This window comes from Typopeltis vanoorti, chromosome 20 (assembly GCF_054136105.1).
Source record: "Typopeltis vanoorti isolate ZY-2024b chromosome 20, IOZ_Tvanoo_1.0, whole genome shotgun sequence".
NCBI lineage: Eukaryota > Metazoa > Arthropoda > Arachnida > Uropygi > Thelyphonidae > Typopeltis > Typopeltis vanoorti.
The window spans coordinates 110982950-111003629 of NC_143568.1; the positions used below are offsets into that span (position 1 = coordinate 110982950).

The 20680-nt window shown below is 34.9% G+C and overlaps 1 protein-coding gene across 1 annotated transcript in view; it reads left to right on the forward strand.

The window, feature by feature from the left end:
- LOC150095793 (PRKR-interacting protein 1 homolog) overlaps window positions 1-18344 on the forward strand; it is an 86152-nt gene extending 67808 nt beyond the window's left edge. The window contains exons 6-7 of the mRNA XM_090410165.1: window positions 7358-7413; window positions 18120-18344. Of these exons, the coding sequence (XP_090266291.1) occupies window positions 7358-7413; window positions 18120-18131 (68 nt within the window). The 3' untranslated portion in view covers window positions 18132-18344. The remainder of the gene's footprint in view (window positions 1-7357; window positions 7414-18119) is intronic.
- Window positions 18345-20680: the final 2336 nt, after the last annotated feature.

Below are 20680 nucleotides of genomic sequence, written 5' to 3' on the forward strand. Positions count from 1 at the left end.
TAATAATGTTGAGAGTGGTGGCGTTGGGAAATTTTGTGAATATATCTGCCTTTGTGAGCAGGTTTTCTATATACAGTGAAGGAAAGGTTATCATTAAGAAGGCATATTACTAAGGTGTCTAGGAAGAGTAAACTATTGTTATTTTCCTTTTCTATTGTAAACTGGATTCTTGATGTAGCCTATTTAGGTGACTGAGGAAGGAGTTTAATGTGTCTGGGCCATGAGGCCGAATAGAGAACACATCATCTTGTATCTTAGCCAGATAGAAGGTTTGAGAGTGGCTGAGTCTATGACTCATTTTTCATTTCATCATCATCATTATCATCAAATTCCTGACATGTACCCTCAAGGGGTGTACAGGATATGATGGTACTACATGAAAAATTTACATCATTACTAACTTCCTATCTACAATTTTCCTCCAAATCAGTCTATTACTTGTCAAGACTCCAATATTATCATTATCAGATCTTATATTTTTATCGTCTAAGGCACATTGTACCATATCAATCCACCTATATCTTGGTCTTCCTCTTGGTCATTTTCCTGCCAACCTGGCAGAGAACACTTGTTTTGTTAATCTTTCCTTGCCTATTCTGTTTAAGTGACCATACCAACCTGAGATTAGCTCTGCTAATGCATTCCTGGATGCTGACAATGTCAAGTTCTTTCCTAATATCCTCGTTTTTAATATGATATTGCCATTGATGCCATCTGTTCACGCCTCTAATCTTTCTCAGGACTCTCATATCTGCGGTCTCTAGTCTTTGGTCAAGTGTTTTACTTCTGACCCAGCTATCAGATCCATATGGTAAAACTGGTTGAACACTGTCTTGTACAGCTAATTTAGTGTTCCGACTAATTTCTCTCTTATTCCATATGAATTTATTCAATTGACTTCCTACCATACCAGCTTTGTTGATTCTATAATAAACATGTTTGTTGATTCTGTTGTCTATTTCCACATTTAATTTACCATCTTCACTAAAAATCGTGCGTAAGTAGCTGAAATGTTTTACTTGTTCCACAGGTTTCCCGTTCACAACACAGTTGACATTTTTAACAATTCTACCTATTTTCATTGTCTTTGTCTTTTTAATGCTGACCTCCATACCATATCTATTACAACAGTTACTCGATTTAGTCAGGGAATCTTGCAAACTTGTAGCGGATTTATTCAGAAGTATAACATTGTGTGCATAAAGCAAAGAGCTGACATTAACATCTCCAATTCTGATATCATGTTTAATACCACTTTCCTTCATAATGAGATCCATATGGATAATGTACATCCTTGTCTCACACCAGATTTAACATTAACCAATCTTCCTGTACATCCTTCAATTCTAACTGCCGACTTACAACTCAGATACAGACTAAGTATTGCTTGATATAATGCACCATTGATACCATATAACTGTAGCGTATTGAATAGCTTCTCTCTTGGCACCTTGTCATATGCCTTTTCTAGATTGACAAAACTTAAATACACATCCTTGTTATATTCCCATGCTTTCTCGACTATTTGTCGTAAAGTGAAGATCTGATCCTGACAGCCTCTATTTGACCTGAATCCAGCTTGTTCTTCACCAAACTTTTCTTCCACAATTCTTCTCAACTGTTTCTCAAGTATACTTGCATAGATCTTGCCAGGAACACTCAATAGGGAAATACCTCTGTAATTCTCACATTCAGTTTTATTTCCCTTTTTCTATATGGGTACTGTTAGAGTTCTAATCTAATCAACAGGAATTCATCCCTCTGTCCTGACCTTCTGAACTATGCAGTGCAGCCACTGTAAGACTTTTATACCACCATACTTCAGCATTTCTGGTCAAATATCATCTACTCCTGCTGCCTTTCCACATGTCAAGCCTTTGATGCCTTTTTCTACTTCAAGTATGTATTCCTGACTGTATGCCTGTTGAGTGTTTTTTACCACTGTGCTATCACCACTTGTTTCATTTAGCAATTTTTCGAAGTAATTACTCCATACTTCAAGGATATCTTTTTCTCCTGTTTTCATGTCATCTTTTTCATCTCTAATCCTTTTACAGCACTCTTTCCTCCATTTCTAAGCTTCTTCAACAACCTGCAGAATATCTTACCACCTTCTTGATATTTATTTTCTATGGTCTTCGCAAAGTCCTCCCATGACTTTTGTTTAGCTAATTTTACACAGCTGTATAACTGAGGGGAGACCTCCACATAGCCTTTAAAGGAATGGGGAGAACCGACAAGGGCTTCTGACCTAATGTCCAATCCAGAAAGATCTCACCAGTTTTTGTCTTTTTTGTTTCAGTCACCCCTATTATGTCGATCTGGTACTTACCTAATTCCTCTGCTAGCTCCATTTCTTTGCCATTCAGACTTCTTATGTTGATAGTACTGATCTTTAACTCTGGTGATGTTGAGTTGGGGTGTATTTTCAGATTTGTTCCAGTAACTGACTTTTCACTGTTCGGCCTGGTTCCCTGGAGAAAACAACAGGGATCTTGTTTAACCGGGTGACGCCCCAGGCGGCATAAAATTTTGTCATGTTGTACCTTCATTTTGTATATTGGTTTAAGCCAATAAGAATACAATTTGGTTGGCTAAATCCAAAATTTCCAGTCCGTCCTCTCTATAAATATAAAATGTTATATTCAGGCAATGACAATCAAGGAAAAGAAGGAGTAGCCATAGTATTCAACACAAAATACGAGGCTAATCTTCTTGAATGGCAGGCAGTCTCAAGTAGAGTAATGTGGGCAAATATGAGAATGGGGAACTGGACAATGAGACTTATTTATGCCTATGGTTCCCAAAGAATTCTCTACTAAGGTAGAAGTGGAGGAACTTTTTGAGGCTCTAGAGAAAGCTACTGATACAATGAAAAAGGAAAAGTTGGTCATTGTTGGAGATCTAAATAGCAGAGTAGGAAGTGATTTTCACAAAAATGTTTTGGGAACATTTGGAGAAAAGAGCAAAGCTAATAATAATGGCAAACACCTGTTGGATTTCTGCTCAGGACATGGACTGGTTATTACTAACACCATGTTCCAACATAAAAATGTGCACAAATTCACATGCAGAGAAGAGGCAAGGAATAAGAAAAGTCTCATTGACTATGTTATTGTTGATAGTGATGTTTTCTTCCTGGTGCAGGACAGAAGAGTGTACAGAGTATTTGATATTGAAAGTGATCACTATTTAGTCTTGAGCAGGATAAAATTGAATTTCATATTGAAAAGAATAACATGTAAGAAAGTTTTAAAGCGAATAAGAGTTGAGCAGCTCTCAGATGTGAACTGTAGACTAAAATACACAAAGATTATTGAAGAAAAAATGAAAGAGTTTGAGAACTGGAATCAAACCTTGGAGATTCAGTGGCAAGCCTTGAAGAAAGCCCTGATTGATTCAGCTAGAGAGGCATGTGGTGAAGTTGTCTGCAAGGATAGAAAAATTAGAACTCCGTGGTGGACACAGGAAGTTAAAGAGTTCATTCAGTTCTGGGTTTTCATTGTATTATACATCAGCAGGTTTTATGCGCAAAGGCTAGTTTCAAGCCACTGGAAGATATTATGAGCATTGTAACAAAATTGGTCAATTTTATATCGGTACGCACTTTAAATAAATTTATAGAAAAATTTATACAATTATTAAGTGAGGTAAACTCGGTGTACAATGGTTTACTTATGTACAACAATGTCCGATGGTTAAGTCGTGGGAAAGTTCTTCAAAGATTTGTTGAGTGTTTAGATGAAGTCAGACTTTTTTTATATTATGAGAAAATCATTGAAAAATACAATCAATTAATGAACGTCGAATGGCTTTCGAAATTAATGTTTTTACCGATTTGTGTTTACATTTAAATTAATTAAATGTTAAACTGTAAGGTGTTAACAAGACAATTATTGTCATGTTTGATTTAATCAAAGCATTCGAAGCTAGATTACCAATTTTTAATCGTGACGTCATTTCCGATACCTTTGGATATTTTCCAAATACAAAAAAAGTCTTCGCTGATCTAGAATCCCATGAAAAAACAGATCAAGTTAAATTGACAAAAGAGTTTTCTACAGTTATTCAGTCGATAATCAATGAATTTTCTTCAAGATTTACGCAGTTCAGGCAATTTGCAGAGACATCAGAATTCATTTTGCATTCAGACACAACATCAACAGATAAACTCAATTCGGAGATTTTTGAGTGACTGAATTTGGAAGATATAGAAATGCAACTGATCGATTTTCAATCTAGTTCTATATGGAAACAAAAGTTTGTCGATTTGAGAAATGACTGGAAATAATGGAAAATGATCGATTATTGAGGGCAATTAAAAAGAATGCAGAAGAGGAAATATTGAGAACTTGGAATGCCATTCCTGAAACCTTTTGTTGTTTATAAAAACTAGCTATGGCTATATTATCAATTTTCTCCTCTACATATGCTTGTGAGTCATTATTTTTTTAAATGAATTTTATAAAAGACAGTTTAAGAAATAGAATGACTGATGAATCTATTTCCGCATGTGTATTACTAAAAGTGACAAAATATGAACCTGATATAAAGTATTTGGCATCTAATGTACAACAGCAAAAATCTCATTAATAAATTGATAATAGGTTAATATTGATTTGTATATGACAATGTGTATGTCAAATTATGTGTTCATTATTATGAAATTCTATATTAATTTTTAAACTTGTCTCAATAAAAGTCTGCAATTAATTTTGTATTAATTAATGTTAATTAATTAGTTGCTGACATGCTGGAGATGTCAGCAACTTGATTTGTAAATTTTTGGCATGCAGACATAAAAAGGTTTGCCACCACTGGCCTAGAACATGCTTTTTCAACTATTGACGATTAAATGATAATAAAATGCCTTTGTTTTGCAGATTTGCTATCTAATGGATGCTATCATGAATTCAAGTGCCTATAATATAATATTAGTATACAACTATTCGTGTGTGAGATTAATATGAAAAATAACCATTCTTCTGTTCCATGCATGAAATAACTTGTGTATAGTATAATTATTGATGGATTATATAGAAATCCATCAATGAGATCCATAGATTGCTTGGTGATTCACAGAGGAGTTATATAACACCTCTGTGCTTGTGTGATGTGCACTTACATGTAATGATCTCTCTCTCTCCCCCCCCCCCTTTACTGATGGTATTTACTGAACAATGTTTTGTTTGTATTGTACTTATTTTTAATTTTTCTTTGTATTGCAAGTGTTGGAAAGACTGCACATCCTAGTGCCACTGTGATAAGAAGTATTCTAACTGCAGAGATAAGGAGATGGTTGCTCCACTGTATAAAGCACACTGGTCAGACCACATTTGGTCACCTGGATTTCAATATGATGTGAAAACATTGGAGAGGGTCCAGAGGCGAATGACTAAAACAATATCTGGATTCTGGAATGCTGGCTATGGAGAGAGGTTGAAGAAATGTGGATTGCAGAATTTGATGGATAGGAGGAAAAGAGGCGATATATGATAGAGACATTTAAGTTAGTGAGGGAATTTTATCAAATCAATTCACAGAGGATTATAAAAAGAGTAGAAGGCGAGAAGTAGTCCCTGGTTCTTCTGAATGGAACACATTACTGGAATATGTTGTTAATGCAAGGAGTGTTAAGGATTTTAAGATTCAGTATGATAAATATGTTGTCAGTTGAATGAACATCCTATCACGAGTCTGCCAACTTCATGGAGGGTGTAATAATAATAATCATAATAACTGTAACAAATATCATCAGTTAGGTGTTCATTTAGTTACCAGTTCATCTGTTATATAGATCTGTGATTCATGACTAAAACATACGAGTGTGGTCTGAGAGGTTCTCGGCCTAACAATGAAAAAACAAATTTATAATTTCAAAACTATTTTTATTTTTCAACATAATCTCCCTTAAGATTAATACATTTATTCCAGTGATGCTCCAGCACCATTATGCCATCCCTGTAGTGGTTCTCAGTAAGATCTGCAAAATACCCCTCTGCAGCTGCAATCACTCTTGATTTGAAAAAAATGCTGACCAGCGAGGAAGAGTTTTAGTTTTGGGAAGAGATAGAGATCAGATGGAGCCAAATCTGGGAAATAGGGTAAATGTTATAACAATTCATAGTGTAGATCCCTTAATTTTCCCATTACCAAAACACCTTTGTGGACAGGTGCATTGTCCTGATGAAAGATGATTTTTTCTTCTTCAAACCGAGTCTTTTCTCATGAATTTTTTTATTGTTTTATTGTTTTACCCTTTTCAAGATAATTAATAAAAAAATGCCTTTAGCATCCCAGAACACCGATGCCATGACTTTTCCTGCTGATGGAACCGACTTTGTCTTCTTCGGTGCTAAACAACTGGCTTGTGTCCACTGTTTTGACTGTTGTTTGGATTCTGGTGTGTAATGGTGAATCCAAGTCTCATCCATAGTAATAAATCAGTGCACAAAATCAGTTTTATTCTTGTTAAAACGCTGTGATCACTGTTCAGAGATTTTCATGCGAGTCTGTTTTTGATCTCTGTCAGCAATTTTTGATCTCAGTCTTGCATTTCATTGCAAGTGCAGCACCCATCTTGCAATGAAATGCAACAACACCAGATATCAATGATTTCTGGTGGTGTTGTTGCAAGTTTTGGACATCCTTCACGTGGATCATCTTCAAGGCTGGTACAGCCACGTTTAAACTTGCAGCTGATTTCTTAATTGTTGAAAACGAAGGAGAAGAGTGCTCATAAACTCTAATGAATTTCAAATGAATTTCTTTTGACTTTAAATCTTCTTTTACAAAGAATTTTACAACCACGCTATACTCAATTTTATTCATTTCAAGGGACAACACTTTTGCTTCAGACAGCTGTGAAAAACAAGCTACTTGATAGAATGACTTGCAATTTCACATAGATGCTTATGACAGATGTACCACCTTAGAAAAAAAAAAAATCTTGCTGATAGTGTTGCCATCTGTGGTCGAGGGTGAGAACTTTTCATACCACCCTTGTGTAAGTCGAGTATTCTGAAGGAATGCAGATCGAAAATGTCCGTCTGCCATATCCTGGGATGTGTCAGACTGACCATATTTGTTTAAGATTATTTGAGTACTCTGTATCAGAATTACAAACTTTGGATTGTAAGCAGAAAGACACTAATGAAATAATTTGTAAATCACCTTAAGTCTTCATGGCAAATCCATTAAAAGTCACTCAAAGAAGAGAAATATGAAATTTTGTTTACTCTTGCAGTTGTTTCATATAATAACTTGTTTAACTTAATGATTATGTTGTATGCTAAAGAAATTGCGTTCTGTGGGCAGTCAGTCCTAAAAATTTTGTTATTGACAATTTTATTTATAGATCAGGAAAAGAATAATTTCCAGTCAGGGACTGAATCAAGTGATGAAAAAAGTGATGTAAGTAATTATATTTTATGTATATAAAAATGAAATTTATCATCATCATCATCATCAAATTCCTGATGTATACCCTCAAGGGGTGTTCAGGATATTATGATAGTACTGTATGAAAAACTTACATCATTACTAACTTCCTATCAACACTCGAAATCAATCTGTTACCTGTCAAGACTCCGACAGCATCAGATCTTCTATTTCTGTCTCCTGAGGCACTTTTTACTGTATCAATCCACTGATATCTTGGTTTTCCTCAGGGTCTTTTTTCCTGCCAACCTGACAGAGAACACTTCTTTTGCTAATCTTTCCTCTCCCATTTTGTTTAAGTGAACCATACCACCTGAGATTAGCTCTGCTAACACATTCCTGGATGCTAACAATGTCAAGTTCTTTCCTAATATCATCACTTTTAATACAATATTGCCATTGATACCATCTGTTCACTTCCCTAATCTTTCTCAGGACTCTCATATCTGTGGTCTTTGGTCAAGTATTTTATTTCTAACCCGGCTCTCAGATCCAAAAGTTGAACAATTTTAACTTTTAGCTGTCTTGTATACAGCTAATTTAGTGTTTTGACTAATTTCTCTGTTATTCCATATAATTTATATAAATTTCTTCAGTTGACTCCCTACAATACTGGCTTTGTTAATTCTGTTGTCTCTATTTCCATATTTAGTTTACCATCTTCACTAAAAACTGTGCCTAAGTAGCTTAAATGTTTTACTTGTTCTATAGGTTCTCCATTCACAATGCAGTTGACTTTCAATGTTTCTACCTATTTTCATTGTCTTGGTCTTGTTGTTACTGATTCATCTCATCTCCTCTTCCTTTCCTTCTTTTACCTTGCAGTGTCGAAGGTTTTATTAATCATCAGACCTCAAACTGTTCACTGGGGCATAGGGCTGACCACCCTATGCCCCAGTGTATCCTATGTCTGTAGTGTTGAGTTTCCCAAGGCCAGTTTGCCTGCTTTGTGGGATGAAAAAACCCAGGATAAACTGGGGAAAAACCCTACTGTCCACGCCCAAGACCGGCTGACTTGGCTATGGCTGAGGAAGATCCTTCAGCTCCTCACATCACCGACAGGAATTGAACCTAGGACACTCCTTCCCCAGGCATATGGTTGCGAAGAACACAGCCACAAGGCTAACTGTGTGGACGTCATTGTTGATTTTCATACCAAATTTATTACAACAGTTATTCAATTTAGTCAGAGAATCTTGCAGACTTGTACTGGATTTATTTAAAAGTATAACATCATCTCCATAAAGTAAAGATCTGACATTCACATCTCCCATTTTGATATCAGATTTCATACCGCTTTCCTTCATAATGTGATCCATATAGATAATAACAGAGGGGAATATGTACATCCTTATCTGACACCAGATTTAACATCAAACCGTCTTCCTGTACTTTTTTCAAATTTAATTTCTGACTTACAAATCAAGACTGAGTATTGCTATATATAATGCCCCATCGATACTATACAATTGTAGCATTTTGAATAGCTTTTCTCTTGGCACGTTGTTATATACCTTTGCAAGGCTACGAAACTGAAATACAACTCTGTTATATTCCCACGATTTCTCAACTATTTGTCGTAAAGTGAAAATCTGAACCTGACACCCTCTATTTGGCCTGAATTCAGCATGTTCTTCACCAAGCTTCCCTTCCATAATCCTTCTCAACCATTTCTCAAGTATACTTGTATAAATTTTACCAGGAACACTCAGTAGTGAAATGCCTCTGTAATTATCACATTCAGTTTTAGTTCCTTTTTTATATATGGGTACTATGAGAGCTCTACTCCAATCATCTGGAATTCATCCTTCTGTCCAGGACTTTTGAAATATGCAGTGCAGCCACTGTAAGACTTTTATACCACCATACTTGAGCATTTCTGGTCGAATATCATCTACTCCTGCTGCCTTTCCATATTTCAGGTTTTTGATGGCTTTTCTACTTCAAGTATGGATATGTATTTCTGAATGCATGCCTGTTGAGTGTTTTTTTTACCACTGTGCTGTCACTGCTTGTTTCATTTAGCAATTTTTTGAAGTAATTACTCCATGCATCAAAGATATCTTTTTCTCCAGTTTTCATGTCACTTTTATCATCTCTAATTCCTTTTATGGCACTCCTTCCTCCATTTCTGAGCTTTTTCAACAGCCTCCAGAATATTTTGCCACCTTCCTGATATTTATTTTATTCTTACCAAAGTCTTCCCATGATTTTTGTTTAGTTAGTTTTACACAGTGTTTAGCTTTCTTACATTTATCTCTTTATTCTTTAAGAGCACATGCTGACTTATTCAAAAGGAACTTTTGATATGCTTTTTTCTTTTCCTTCACTGCCTCTTTAACTTCTTGTGTCACCGTGGAGTTCTGCTTTTTCTATCCTTGCAGACAACCTCACCACATGCCTTTCTGGCTGAATCAGTCAATGTTTTCTTCAGGGCTTGCCACTGAATCTCTAAGGTTTGTTTCCTGTTCTCAAACTCTCTCATTTTTCTTGAATAATGCTTAGTCTAGAGAACACTTGTTTTGCTTATGTTTCCTCTCCCTTTCTATTTAAGTGACCATATCACCTGAGATTAGCTCTGCTAATGCATTCCTGGATGCTAACAATGTCAAGTTCTTTCCCTAATATCCTCGTTTTTAATATGATATTGCCATTGTGCATGTCCCTAATCTTTCTCAGGTCTCTAATCTTTGGTCAAGTGTTTATTTATAACCCAGCTCTCAGATCCATAAGTTAAATTTGGTTTGAACACCATCTTGTATATAGCTAATTTAGCATTTTGACTAATTTCTCTCTTATTCCATATAAATTTATTCAGTTGATTTCCTATCTTGTCAACTTTGTTGATTCTGTTGTCTATTTCCATATTTAATTTACTATCTTTACTAAAAATTGTGCTTAAGTAGCTGAAATGGTTTGTTTATTCTGTAGGTCTCCATTCAGAATGCAGTCGATATTTTCATTGTTTCTACCTATTTTCATTGTCTTTGTCTTGTTATTGCTGATTTTCATACCAAATTTATTACAACAGTTATTTAATTACCGCAAGTATATGAAATTTGTGTACAATGTAAATATTATTGTGTGTTCATTCTGTAGTTTAATAATGAATTGAAAATATGCATACTATAAATAATTAAAATAATTTAGTTATTATTCTAGTTATTACTGTGCATTGTCACAAAGGCATAATTAACAGTTTGTCTCCTAACAGGCATGACAACACAATGGGAAATGACTGATTATTACTCCTTTATCATTAAAAGATATAAAGAGATGAATATCATCTCTTTACACATATTTTATTAACTTGCAAACATTTGACTACATTAAGTTTTAATTTTTATAACAAACAACATAGTCATAAGAGTAGAATAATGATTGTGTTTTATTTTTTTTGTAATATTGATCTCATATATGAGACGTCGAGGGACCTATGAGCACATCAGTCTGTGTGTGTGGGGTGCAAATGAGGACTGAGATAGATTTTTTTTTTTTTTTGAAGAGTTGCAAGTTGTAGTGGGAATACTTCATGAGAAAGACTGTTCCAGAGGACAGAGGTGGACAGAATGAAAGAAAACGAGGAGAATCTGGCGTGTTTGCTGTTGCACAGTAAAGGGATGCTAGGCTGTTGTATTAATAGGGGTAACAGAAAGTTGAGGAATGAGGTTTCGATGATGCAATGACATTATTGCAACAGAATGTATTAGTTCAAATCAGACAACTAAAATAGATCGGATATATGTGACATCATCTTGGAGGTTATGCCATATTTCTTTTTACTGAATGGCACTCTCCCATATCGTAGGATGTCTGAGACAACCATATTTGTTTAAATTATGCGAGTACATTAATAAAAACAGGGAAAAAATTCCTTACCCCACCCATGGTACTAATATACTAAAGATTTAGAACCCTTGATATGGTGGGAGTCACATTCTGTAAAAAAAAAATATATATATACAGGGTGTTCGGGATAAATTTGACATATTTATAATTAATTATATTTTTCCGTAAGTTACATGTATTAACACACACTTCTCTTCATTTAAAAGGTTGGACCCTTCTTCATTCATATACAAGATGTCAGAAAGGATGGATAGCTGGAACCCACCTGAATCATGGAAGAGAATAACTTGTATCATGATGATTCGTGCCGGCCATCAAAATAAGGATATTTCGACTGCTGCCCAATGCTCCCTGAATACAGTAAAAACAATCAGGCATGAACTAGAGACTTGCAATGGTGACTACGAGGATGTAGCAAGAAGAAAGATCCCTAGCAGACGATCTGATTGCGTTCGTACAGCAGAATTCCTCGCAAATCTGCAGGAACAGGTGTTGAAGAACCCTGGCATTGGAATTCGGGCTTTGTCACGTGAAATGAATGTTGCAGCCTCTACTATGAAGCTTGCACTCAATGAAGACCTCCGCTACTACTCATACAAGCGCCGCAAAGGTCAGCTGCTTACAGAAAAGGCCCGTGAAAAACGTTTGATAAACGCGAAGAAACTTCTAAGCAGAGTGAAACATCCTGCGGAACCACAAACAATCTGGTTCTTTTCCGATGAGAAAAACTTTTGCCAGGATCAAAAACACAACACGCAGAATAACAGATGGCTTGCATACAGTACAAAGGACATTCCTCGTGTAATGCAGACTAAATTTCCCCAAACTGTGATGGTTTTCGGATGTGTATCCTCTGAAGGCAATGTGATGCCTCCGCATTTTTTCCAAGAGGGCCTCAGGTTGACTTCAGATGGCTACGTGGAGTTGCTAAACACTGTAGTCAAGCCCTGGATAACAAGGGTAGCCAATGGTAGGCCGTATGTATGGCAGCAGGATTCGGCCCCTTGCCACACCTCTGGGAAAAGTCAAAAATGGTTGTCTGAAAATTTCTACGACTTCACCAGTCCAAATGTTTGGCCTCCAAACTCCCCAGACCTTAACCCCATGGATTATTTTGTATGGGGCGCAGTTGAAAAAGACACCAATCGCACTTCCAGTAATACAAAAGCCCAGTTAATGGATAAAATTAAAACAGTTTTTGCGGCCCTTCTCAGGGAGACTGTAGCATCAGCTTGTTCGAGGTTCCGAAGCAGGATTGAAGCTGTGATCGATGCTAATGGTGGTTATTTTGAGTAAATCTTGTTGATAGTATTGTAATTAACTCTGCCTGTAATGTTTTTTGTCAATTCATTAAATTTAATAGATACAAAGAAGATTTTCTTTTTCCTTACGAAACTGTCAAATTTATCCCGAACACCCTGTATATATTTATATATATTCATATTTATATATATTGACTATAACCGAGACTAGAATAACAATTAAATTTATTCAAAACGCAACATGTTTCATTGGATTGTCCGACTTCTTCAGGCGTGGGAACATAGAAAGCAAGTAAACACTATAAGAAACATCGTGTCACTATAAAACGACTATTATACAATTCAGTTAGCTTTGAATTGTAGCTACAGTCCATGTTGAAGTTCTATTGTTAAGTAGCTGCGTGCGTCTGATTTCATGCGTGTACTAATATCGGATAGCAGAGCTGAAAGAGTCCGGTAGATTATAGCTAAGGTTATTATTTATGTGATGAGGGTCCATAACAATTTCCTTAGACTCGACTATGTGTCGCCCTACTTCGTCATGGCATATATGAAGGTTTGAGGTTTTTGTCTAGTCTATCTCATGTTGACGGCCTTCATCATTTGTGTTTACTGAAAACAGTACATGGCTTGACAGGGCACTTGCTCTAGTTCTTTTGTAGGCAATGTCTCTCTGGTGTTCTTCCAGACGTAGGAGGATGGATTTTTATTTTTGGCCATAGTATTGCTTCCCGCAATCACATGTGATTTTGTGCACTCCTGGGAATTGTAGATGGTTGTGAGCTTGTTTGTATTTGCTTAAAATCGATCTTAGTTTAGGAAGAGTAGAGAAACAGGTTTTTATGCTGAACTTTCTTAAAACTCTTCTTAGTTTCGTGGAGAGCATGCTGATATATGGTAAGGTGATATAATCTTTTGGATTGTCTGTAGACTGTAGACACTGTAGACCTCCCTAGTTTCAAAGAATGGTAAAAATATCAAAATGCAAAAATATGCAAGGTTCAAACGTTCCAGAGACTCTACAAGTTTCATTCAGAATTTTTTTTACAAAATCTTGGTGATTTTGACTTGAGACATGGAAGATGAGATAGATGGTGATTTTGACATCATGGTCCATACACTTAAGTAATAGTAACATGCTAAAACTAGGGAGGTCCAATGTGGACACCTTTATATATCCTATTTAGAGAATTAATAATATAATCTGCTTAGCCAGAGTTTCTTAGATATGGGACTGAAATCATTTTTTGTTCTTTCTGTTTTATTTTAGTTTCCCACCTTGTTTGGCCAAAATAAGTTTGTGATGTGGAAAGCAAGCTGGGGTAGATGATATTTGCATTACAGAGGTATAAAAGTTTTATATTGGTTACAGTGTCCACTGAAGGTTGAATTTTAATTACCTTGAGTAGAGCTTTTAGCGTATCCATCTGTAAAAAGAGAAATAAAAATTGGTTGTAATTTCCCTTTTGAAAGGTTCCATGTAAGTTTCATACTTGAGAAGAGACAAAACTGTGAAAGAGGAAACCTGGAGAAGAACAAGTTAGGTTCACATGAAATAAGGGTGTAGGATAAGAAATTTACTTTAAGACAATAATCAAGAAATTCTGGAAAAGACATACAACCAAAAGAAAAGCTGTTCAGAATGTTTATGTAAGGTAAATAAATTTAGCATTACATAGCCAGTGCACAGTCTGCAACAGTTAGAACTGAAGGATGATGGTTTAATGTAAAATCAGGTGTTAGACAATGGACACTATCTCCACTCTTATTCATCATCTGTAGAGATTACAGTATGAAAGAAAGTGAAATTAAACCTGATATGAAAATTGGAGATATTCAGCTCAGCTCTGTTCAAATGATTCTATACTCGTAAAAAATACACTACAAATCTTCAGACCTTTTTTTTAACTAAATTGAATAACTGCTTTGATATATTTGTCATAAAAAATCAGCAATAAAAAAAAACTATAAAAATAATCAAAATATTGAAAACATCAACTGCATTCTCAGTGGAAAACCTATAGAAAAAAAAATACTTCATACCCCTGACCTTTCCCCATCAATCCTTCCTCTTCTCCAAAAAATAGTTTCTATTTTCAGATCCTTATCTGTCTACCCCCCCAAACGCTCTCTACCCACCCTTAATAATAATATTATACATATAAAAAACCTGGGTTTTTTCAAATAATTCCCCCACATTACTTTACCCTCACTTTCCCAAAACCACTTTCTTTTATCAGCTTAACAGTAGATGTATGCATATCACCAGAATAAGGAGACACAGCCAACAACATCCAAAAAAAGGTATGTCTGAATTTTCCTCCTATATTATTCTTCATATATTAGTTCTACAACACATCAGTAATGCCCTAAGATTTGAGTAAAGAGCCAATGACATTGTAAAAAAGGGACACTCCTAAACGAAAGTAGACTATATTAGCCATAAAAATAATAGTTTATCTTAGAAGAGTAACATGAGAATTTTCCCAGAAATAATACCTAAAATACTTCAGCTATTTAAATATAATTTTTAGTGAAGATGTAAATTAAACTTGGAAATAGAATAAGCAAAGCTGGTACAGGGTGGTCCAAAATGTTCCTAGCAAATTTAATGCTATATTATTCCTGAACAAGGAGGCATACACACAGAAACACAAATGACTTGATGGCTATAATGTGTCGGTAAAGTTTTTTCTAATTATACCAGCTAGTTGCAGAAAAAATTGGATTTAAACGTCGTAGGTACATTGTATATAGGCCACACTGTATATGCAGGAGTCAGTTGAATAAACTTGTATGGAATAAGAGAGAAATTAGCCATAACACTGTAAACTGAACTGGCATTTTACAAAATAATGTTCCATCCGATTTTAAATTATGCATCTGAGAATTATGTTTGAAATAAAACATTTGTCTCAGAATGCTCAACATGAGCATTCTGAGACAAATTACAGGGTGAAAAGACATCAGTGGCAGTTTGATATTAACAATGAAGATATTGGAAAGGGACTTGACATTGCTACTATTCAAGAATGTGTGAGCAGATCTAATCTAAGATAGTGGTTGCTTAAACAGAATGAAAAAATGTTTGTTGCCAGGAGGTAGGGAAAAGATCTAGAGGATGCCCAATTGCAATTGGTAGTGCTTAGAGGACTGAAATATTAGTTGTGATGATATCAGAGACCTGACAAATAACAGATTGATTTGGAGGAAAATTACAGAAGCTAATAATATACAGTTAATTGTTAGTACTACCATTGTATCCTGTACATGTCGTGAATTTGTTGATTTCTCTGTTTGCCTTAAGGTAAACTGTTGGTCTTGATGACCCCTGTTTGTCCTTAATCCAGATAGCTCTTCAGCAGTTTTTCTTAGTCTTTCTCATATATGTTTGCATAAATCTCTCTCTCTCTCTCTCTCTGGGTCCACTCAGTAATGCAATTTCTCTGTACTCTCATGTTCAGTTTTATTTCTTTTTATAAACTGATATGATGCAAGTTCTACATCAGCCATTTTGGACTAAGCCCTCTGAATTATGCAACACATCCACTGCAACACTTATTCCACTACATTTCAGTCAAATATCAGTTACTCAGTTGCCTTTCAACATTTCATATTTCTGATAGCTTTTCTCCTGCTTTGAAGTATTGACGTGTACTGCTGATTCCACGTTTCCTAATAGGGTTCCCCATAACTTGGAAGTAAGCTTACATTTAATCCCAATATGAAACAGAGATAAATGTCTGCTATTAAACTGTTGATACATTGCTCTCACCTTAGTCTTATCTAAAATAATGAAGGTCATTAATCAGTAACTTCCTTGCCACTTGGAGACGAAGTTAATTTGTGACCACCAGTATGAATTCTGCCACCACAGCAGATCTTTTAGCTCACATTATCCACCTCTGAAATAATATAATATTATCATTTACATAATATAAGAGCCTCCATTGCTCAGTTCATTTCATCAATGCCCCTTGGTTGGAAAACACCTGGTTTTAAATTGAAGGTGAGTCGACTGGTCTCATATGGAGGTGGCAGAGTTTTTCCTACCAGAAACTTAGGTTTTATGTCCTGCTAAACAGGAAAACTAGCTAGAAAAACTCATGCACAATATACAGACATAGGAGACTACAGGAATAAGGATTAATCACCCTATGGTTTTGAAGCCTGTATAGTAAGGTGTGAGTCTACATAGAAGTGTAAAACAGAATATAATATAGCTTGGGGTGAGGATAGTCTGGTTATTACTGTTTAGTGCCACTGAATATCCTGTCTTCTGTTCTCCAAAAATCAAATATTCACTAATATCTAGAGAGAAATCTTTCTGCAGTAATTTTAAGGTGTCATTAGTGGCATGTTAGTAAATTTTTTGATTTCACAATTAATGTTATTAATCTCTCTTGTCAAAAAACAAATTTTGGAAACAGATTGAGGAAATTCTCTAATCTCTGCTAACCGTTGCTAACAACTACATGGAATATTTTTGAGCAACACATCCTTAAACACCTTTACTTTTCTGTGTTTCCACATTGTTTTTCTTTGTAGGATTTTGTGGCTTGGAACTCTTCACCATTAGATTTGCATATCTTCCTCCAAGAAATTAACTCTCGACATCACAGAATCCTATTTACTCTAGATCAGGGGTTTCCAACCTTTTTAATAAGAAATAAATTCTTAAGTTTACCATGCAGATTCAAAGAGTATAAGAAATAAACAGTAATTAAGTTTTCATAAAACTTTATTCGGTAAATAAATCAATTACATTATCATAAAATTGTAAAATCTTTATTAAACTGCAGTAAAATCGACTAGTGAGACCCTTGATTCTGTTTCCCAAGAAATCTTAGGGAAGTTTTGGGTGTACTCCCACAAATGTGAGAACAATATTCTAAGGTTGGTCATATTTGGGATTTACAAAGTGTTAGGAGTTGAGTGGGAGAAAAGTTGTGTTGTTTTGAGCAAAAATGAATACCAAGTTATTCTGGAGACTGTAAACGGAATATATATATGCCAGGATAATGTGAAAATCAGTCTAAGAAGAGTGGAAATTGGAAGAACGTTATCAAAAGTAAGAGTGAAGTAGAATCTTTCATCTGGATAATAACACCAGACTAGATTTTGTTAACATTGATTATAGGACTGTCATACTTCTAACTCACTGCATGCAGTGTCTCATGTTTTTCTTTTCTTGCTTTTTAAAAGAGTACTGACTGTTTACATTAAGCAAAACACCACTATAGCAAATTCACTTTATTTTGCTTTAAATGCAAATATAGCATGAAGTGGTATATATTTTTATCATATTTTTCTTTCATTATAACGTACACCTAGTTGGAAACCATCTAACTGAATTCTGTTGGGTACAGATATAATTTAATGTATGTAGTAAACAGAAATTTATTAGTGAGCTTCTTTTTCATAATTGAATATGCATATATATATTAACATTACAGTTATAAGATGTTGTAGGATGGCATAAAACACTGAAATTGGTTATTTGTCTTAGCTTTGATTTATTTATTTACTTTTTATTGTACTTTGTTAATTTTATTTCTCTTATTTTAGGATCAGGATTAGAATAAAAATGTTAGGACAAATGTATAGAATGTCTATGATCCATTGACTAGGCTAAAGATGCTCTCTGCGTTATGAAGTACATATTTACTGTTGGTTGAAGATTTTGTATTTATTAAATGTTTTAAGAATAAAGACAAGGCAGATGGAGAGTGGTTGTATGCCAGTTGTAATGCAACTTTTTGCATTATTAAATAAAACATCGATTGTTCTGTTTATGTATTTCAAATATTATTTCATCTAACGCAACTTTCAGCAGATGCATCACACTCACTAATCTTTATACAGAATGCTTTGAGGAAATTGTTTTAAATACATCCCCCTTAAATTTTTCTGTTTTTAGGGCACTCTCCAAAGAAACAGATCAGAGTGACATCGTTCTCAAAGAGTTAAGTCCCAACATTTTAAATTAGTAGGCAGATTTTACATTTATTATTATCGCAGCGTACTGCATTGGAGGTCTTGAGCCCAGATAAAAATAGGGGGGTGGGGGGTAGGCAATGGTGAACTACCCTGTAAAAAATCTCACCAGAACACTTTGTGGGCAATGCCTACAAAGTCACCTAGGGTTGGAAATGACTGAAAGGGTAAAACCACCACTACACTGAAGTTGGTGTTTCTAATCCTAACTATAATTTATTTTTATGTAGTCTTGTGTTCTTGATTTTGATTTTAACAAGTTCTTAACAAACCAAGTTCTTTTCTTTGTGGGATGAGAAGGAATATCAAGTCACTGTTACCACAGTAATTAACTGAAGTTAGCTAAATAGCCCCCCCCCCCCCCCCAAAAGTTCCTGTACTCTGTCTTTTCATATAATACATATAATACAATATATAAAATATATATTGTATTATATTATTAATTAAAATTTTCAACATGAATGAAAATTTGTCAGTGAAAACATGCCGCCTTAAAAATTAAATACATATTTGTCCCATGCAAGGTCTGTTTTCATCTAATCTCAGTTTTGCATGTGATTGTAACTTTTCCGTGCAAACAAAGTTGTATGTTAAAAGAAAGCAAAATATAGAAGTAAAAGTAAAAAGATTTTGTGTGAGATCCAGACCAAAACTTTATTTTCCTGTGTTTCTGATAGTCAAATCAAACTATGTAAAACTATGTTCAGGAGGATTACAGAGAACACAATTTCACTGTGTGACCTCCTTTATAAAATAAGTATAAAAATGTGAAGAAATATGCAACCTTGCAGATTTAGTGGCTGCATCTGCTTTAAAAAGCAGATGCAGCCACTGTGATTTCTTCTTTATATATATCAGGAGTGTTCAACCCGTCGATCGCAGAGCGATTTTTGGTCGATCTCTTATGTATTCCTCCTTACTTACAAATTTAATTAAAACTGAAAACATAATATTTTATTTATCATTATTTTGTATTATTTTTAATTCGCTTTAAGTGTATTCTATTGTTTATTTATTTTTCATTAAAATTGTCAAATCAGTAATTTTCTTATAAGTCCGGGTAAACGAATTTATTTGGATCAGTGGAAGTCGAACAGCGAGCTGAGTGAATATGATTATAAGCAAAGTGCAAAAACTCGATTGTAGCTTAAATATTAAATATTCCAAAGCACATTACATTGATTTTTTACTTAGGTTAAGTCCCATATCATTAAAAAATAAACTGTTTGTTTGTTTCGGTATAGTTTGTATTATGTTTTTGTAAATAACTCTTTTGAAGCTAACTGTATATACTGCTTTAATAAGAATATGTTAAAGTGTTAAAAACAAAGGCAACATTTTTTGTCGCCGAAGCTGTACATGGCGGCATTAGAAAGATTGTTATTGAAACTTGTATGTATGAGAAAGGCTTGCAGGCTTTTAGTGTAAACATCTCTGAAGTCAGTCAGAAAGAGTTCAAACAATTTTCTGATGTCCAGCAACTTACAATCAAAAGAAAGCGGAGGAGAACTAAAGGCATGCCAAACTTGAAACTTAAGATGAAAGACTCATACTGATTCTTTGGCAGTTGCCAAACTTCATGCGAGGTCTCAGAGGAAGCCAATTAAAAAGGACTGAAACAAGCAGAAGGGATCCCGGTTCCAGAATTGCTCTCAGAGAGGAGGCTGCCCGGTCCAGAGTCGCTTTCAGAGAGGCTGCCTGGATCCACAGTGCTTGAGAGAGGAGTTTCCCACTTCCAGAAAGGAGCTTCTTGGTTCCAATTGCTGGAGAAAAGTTTCCAGGCCAGAGAGGGATCCAGTTAACAGTTGGCGGCAGTTCTAGCTGTTGAAACGGCAGAAAAAGAAGGCAGTCGTCCAGGCATTTTCAGCAAGCCCAAGCAGGGGAGAAAAGGCAAGGCAAATTTCCCGAAGCATCTTCGCTTATAAGTTTTTCTTTTCACCGATATATAATTAAAGATATAAAAATTTTTCTTGATGAAAAAGGAGATATTTATCCACAATTGAGTGATAAAAGATAGTTGTTTCACTTATCATTTTTAGTAGATTTATTTCTGTACGAAATTAAGCAATTTAAATTTAGAGTTACAAGGTAGAGATAAAAATGTAATTGACATGTTAAGTTCAATAAAAACT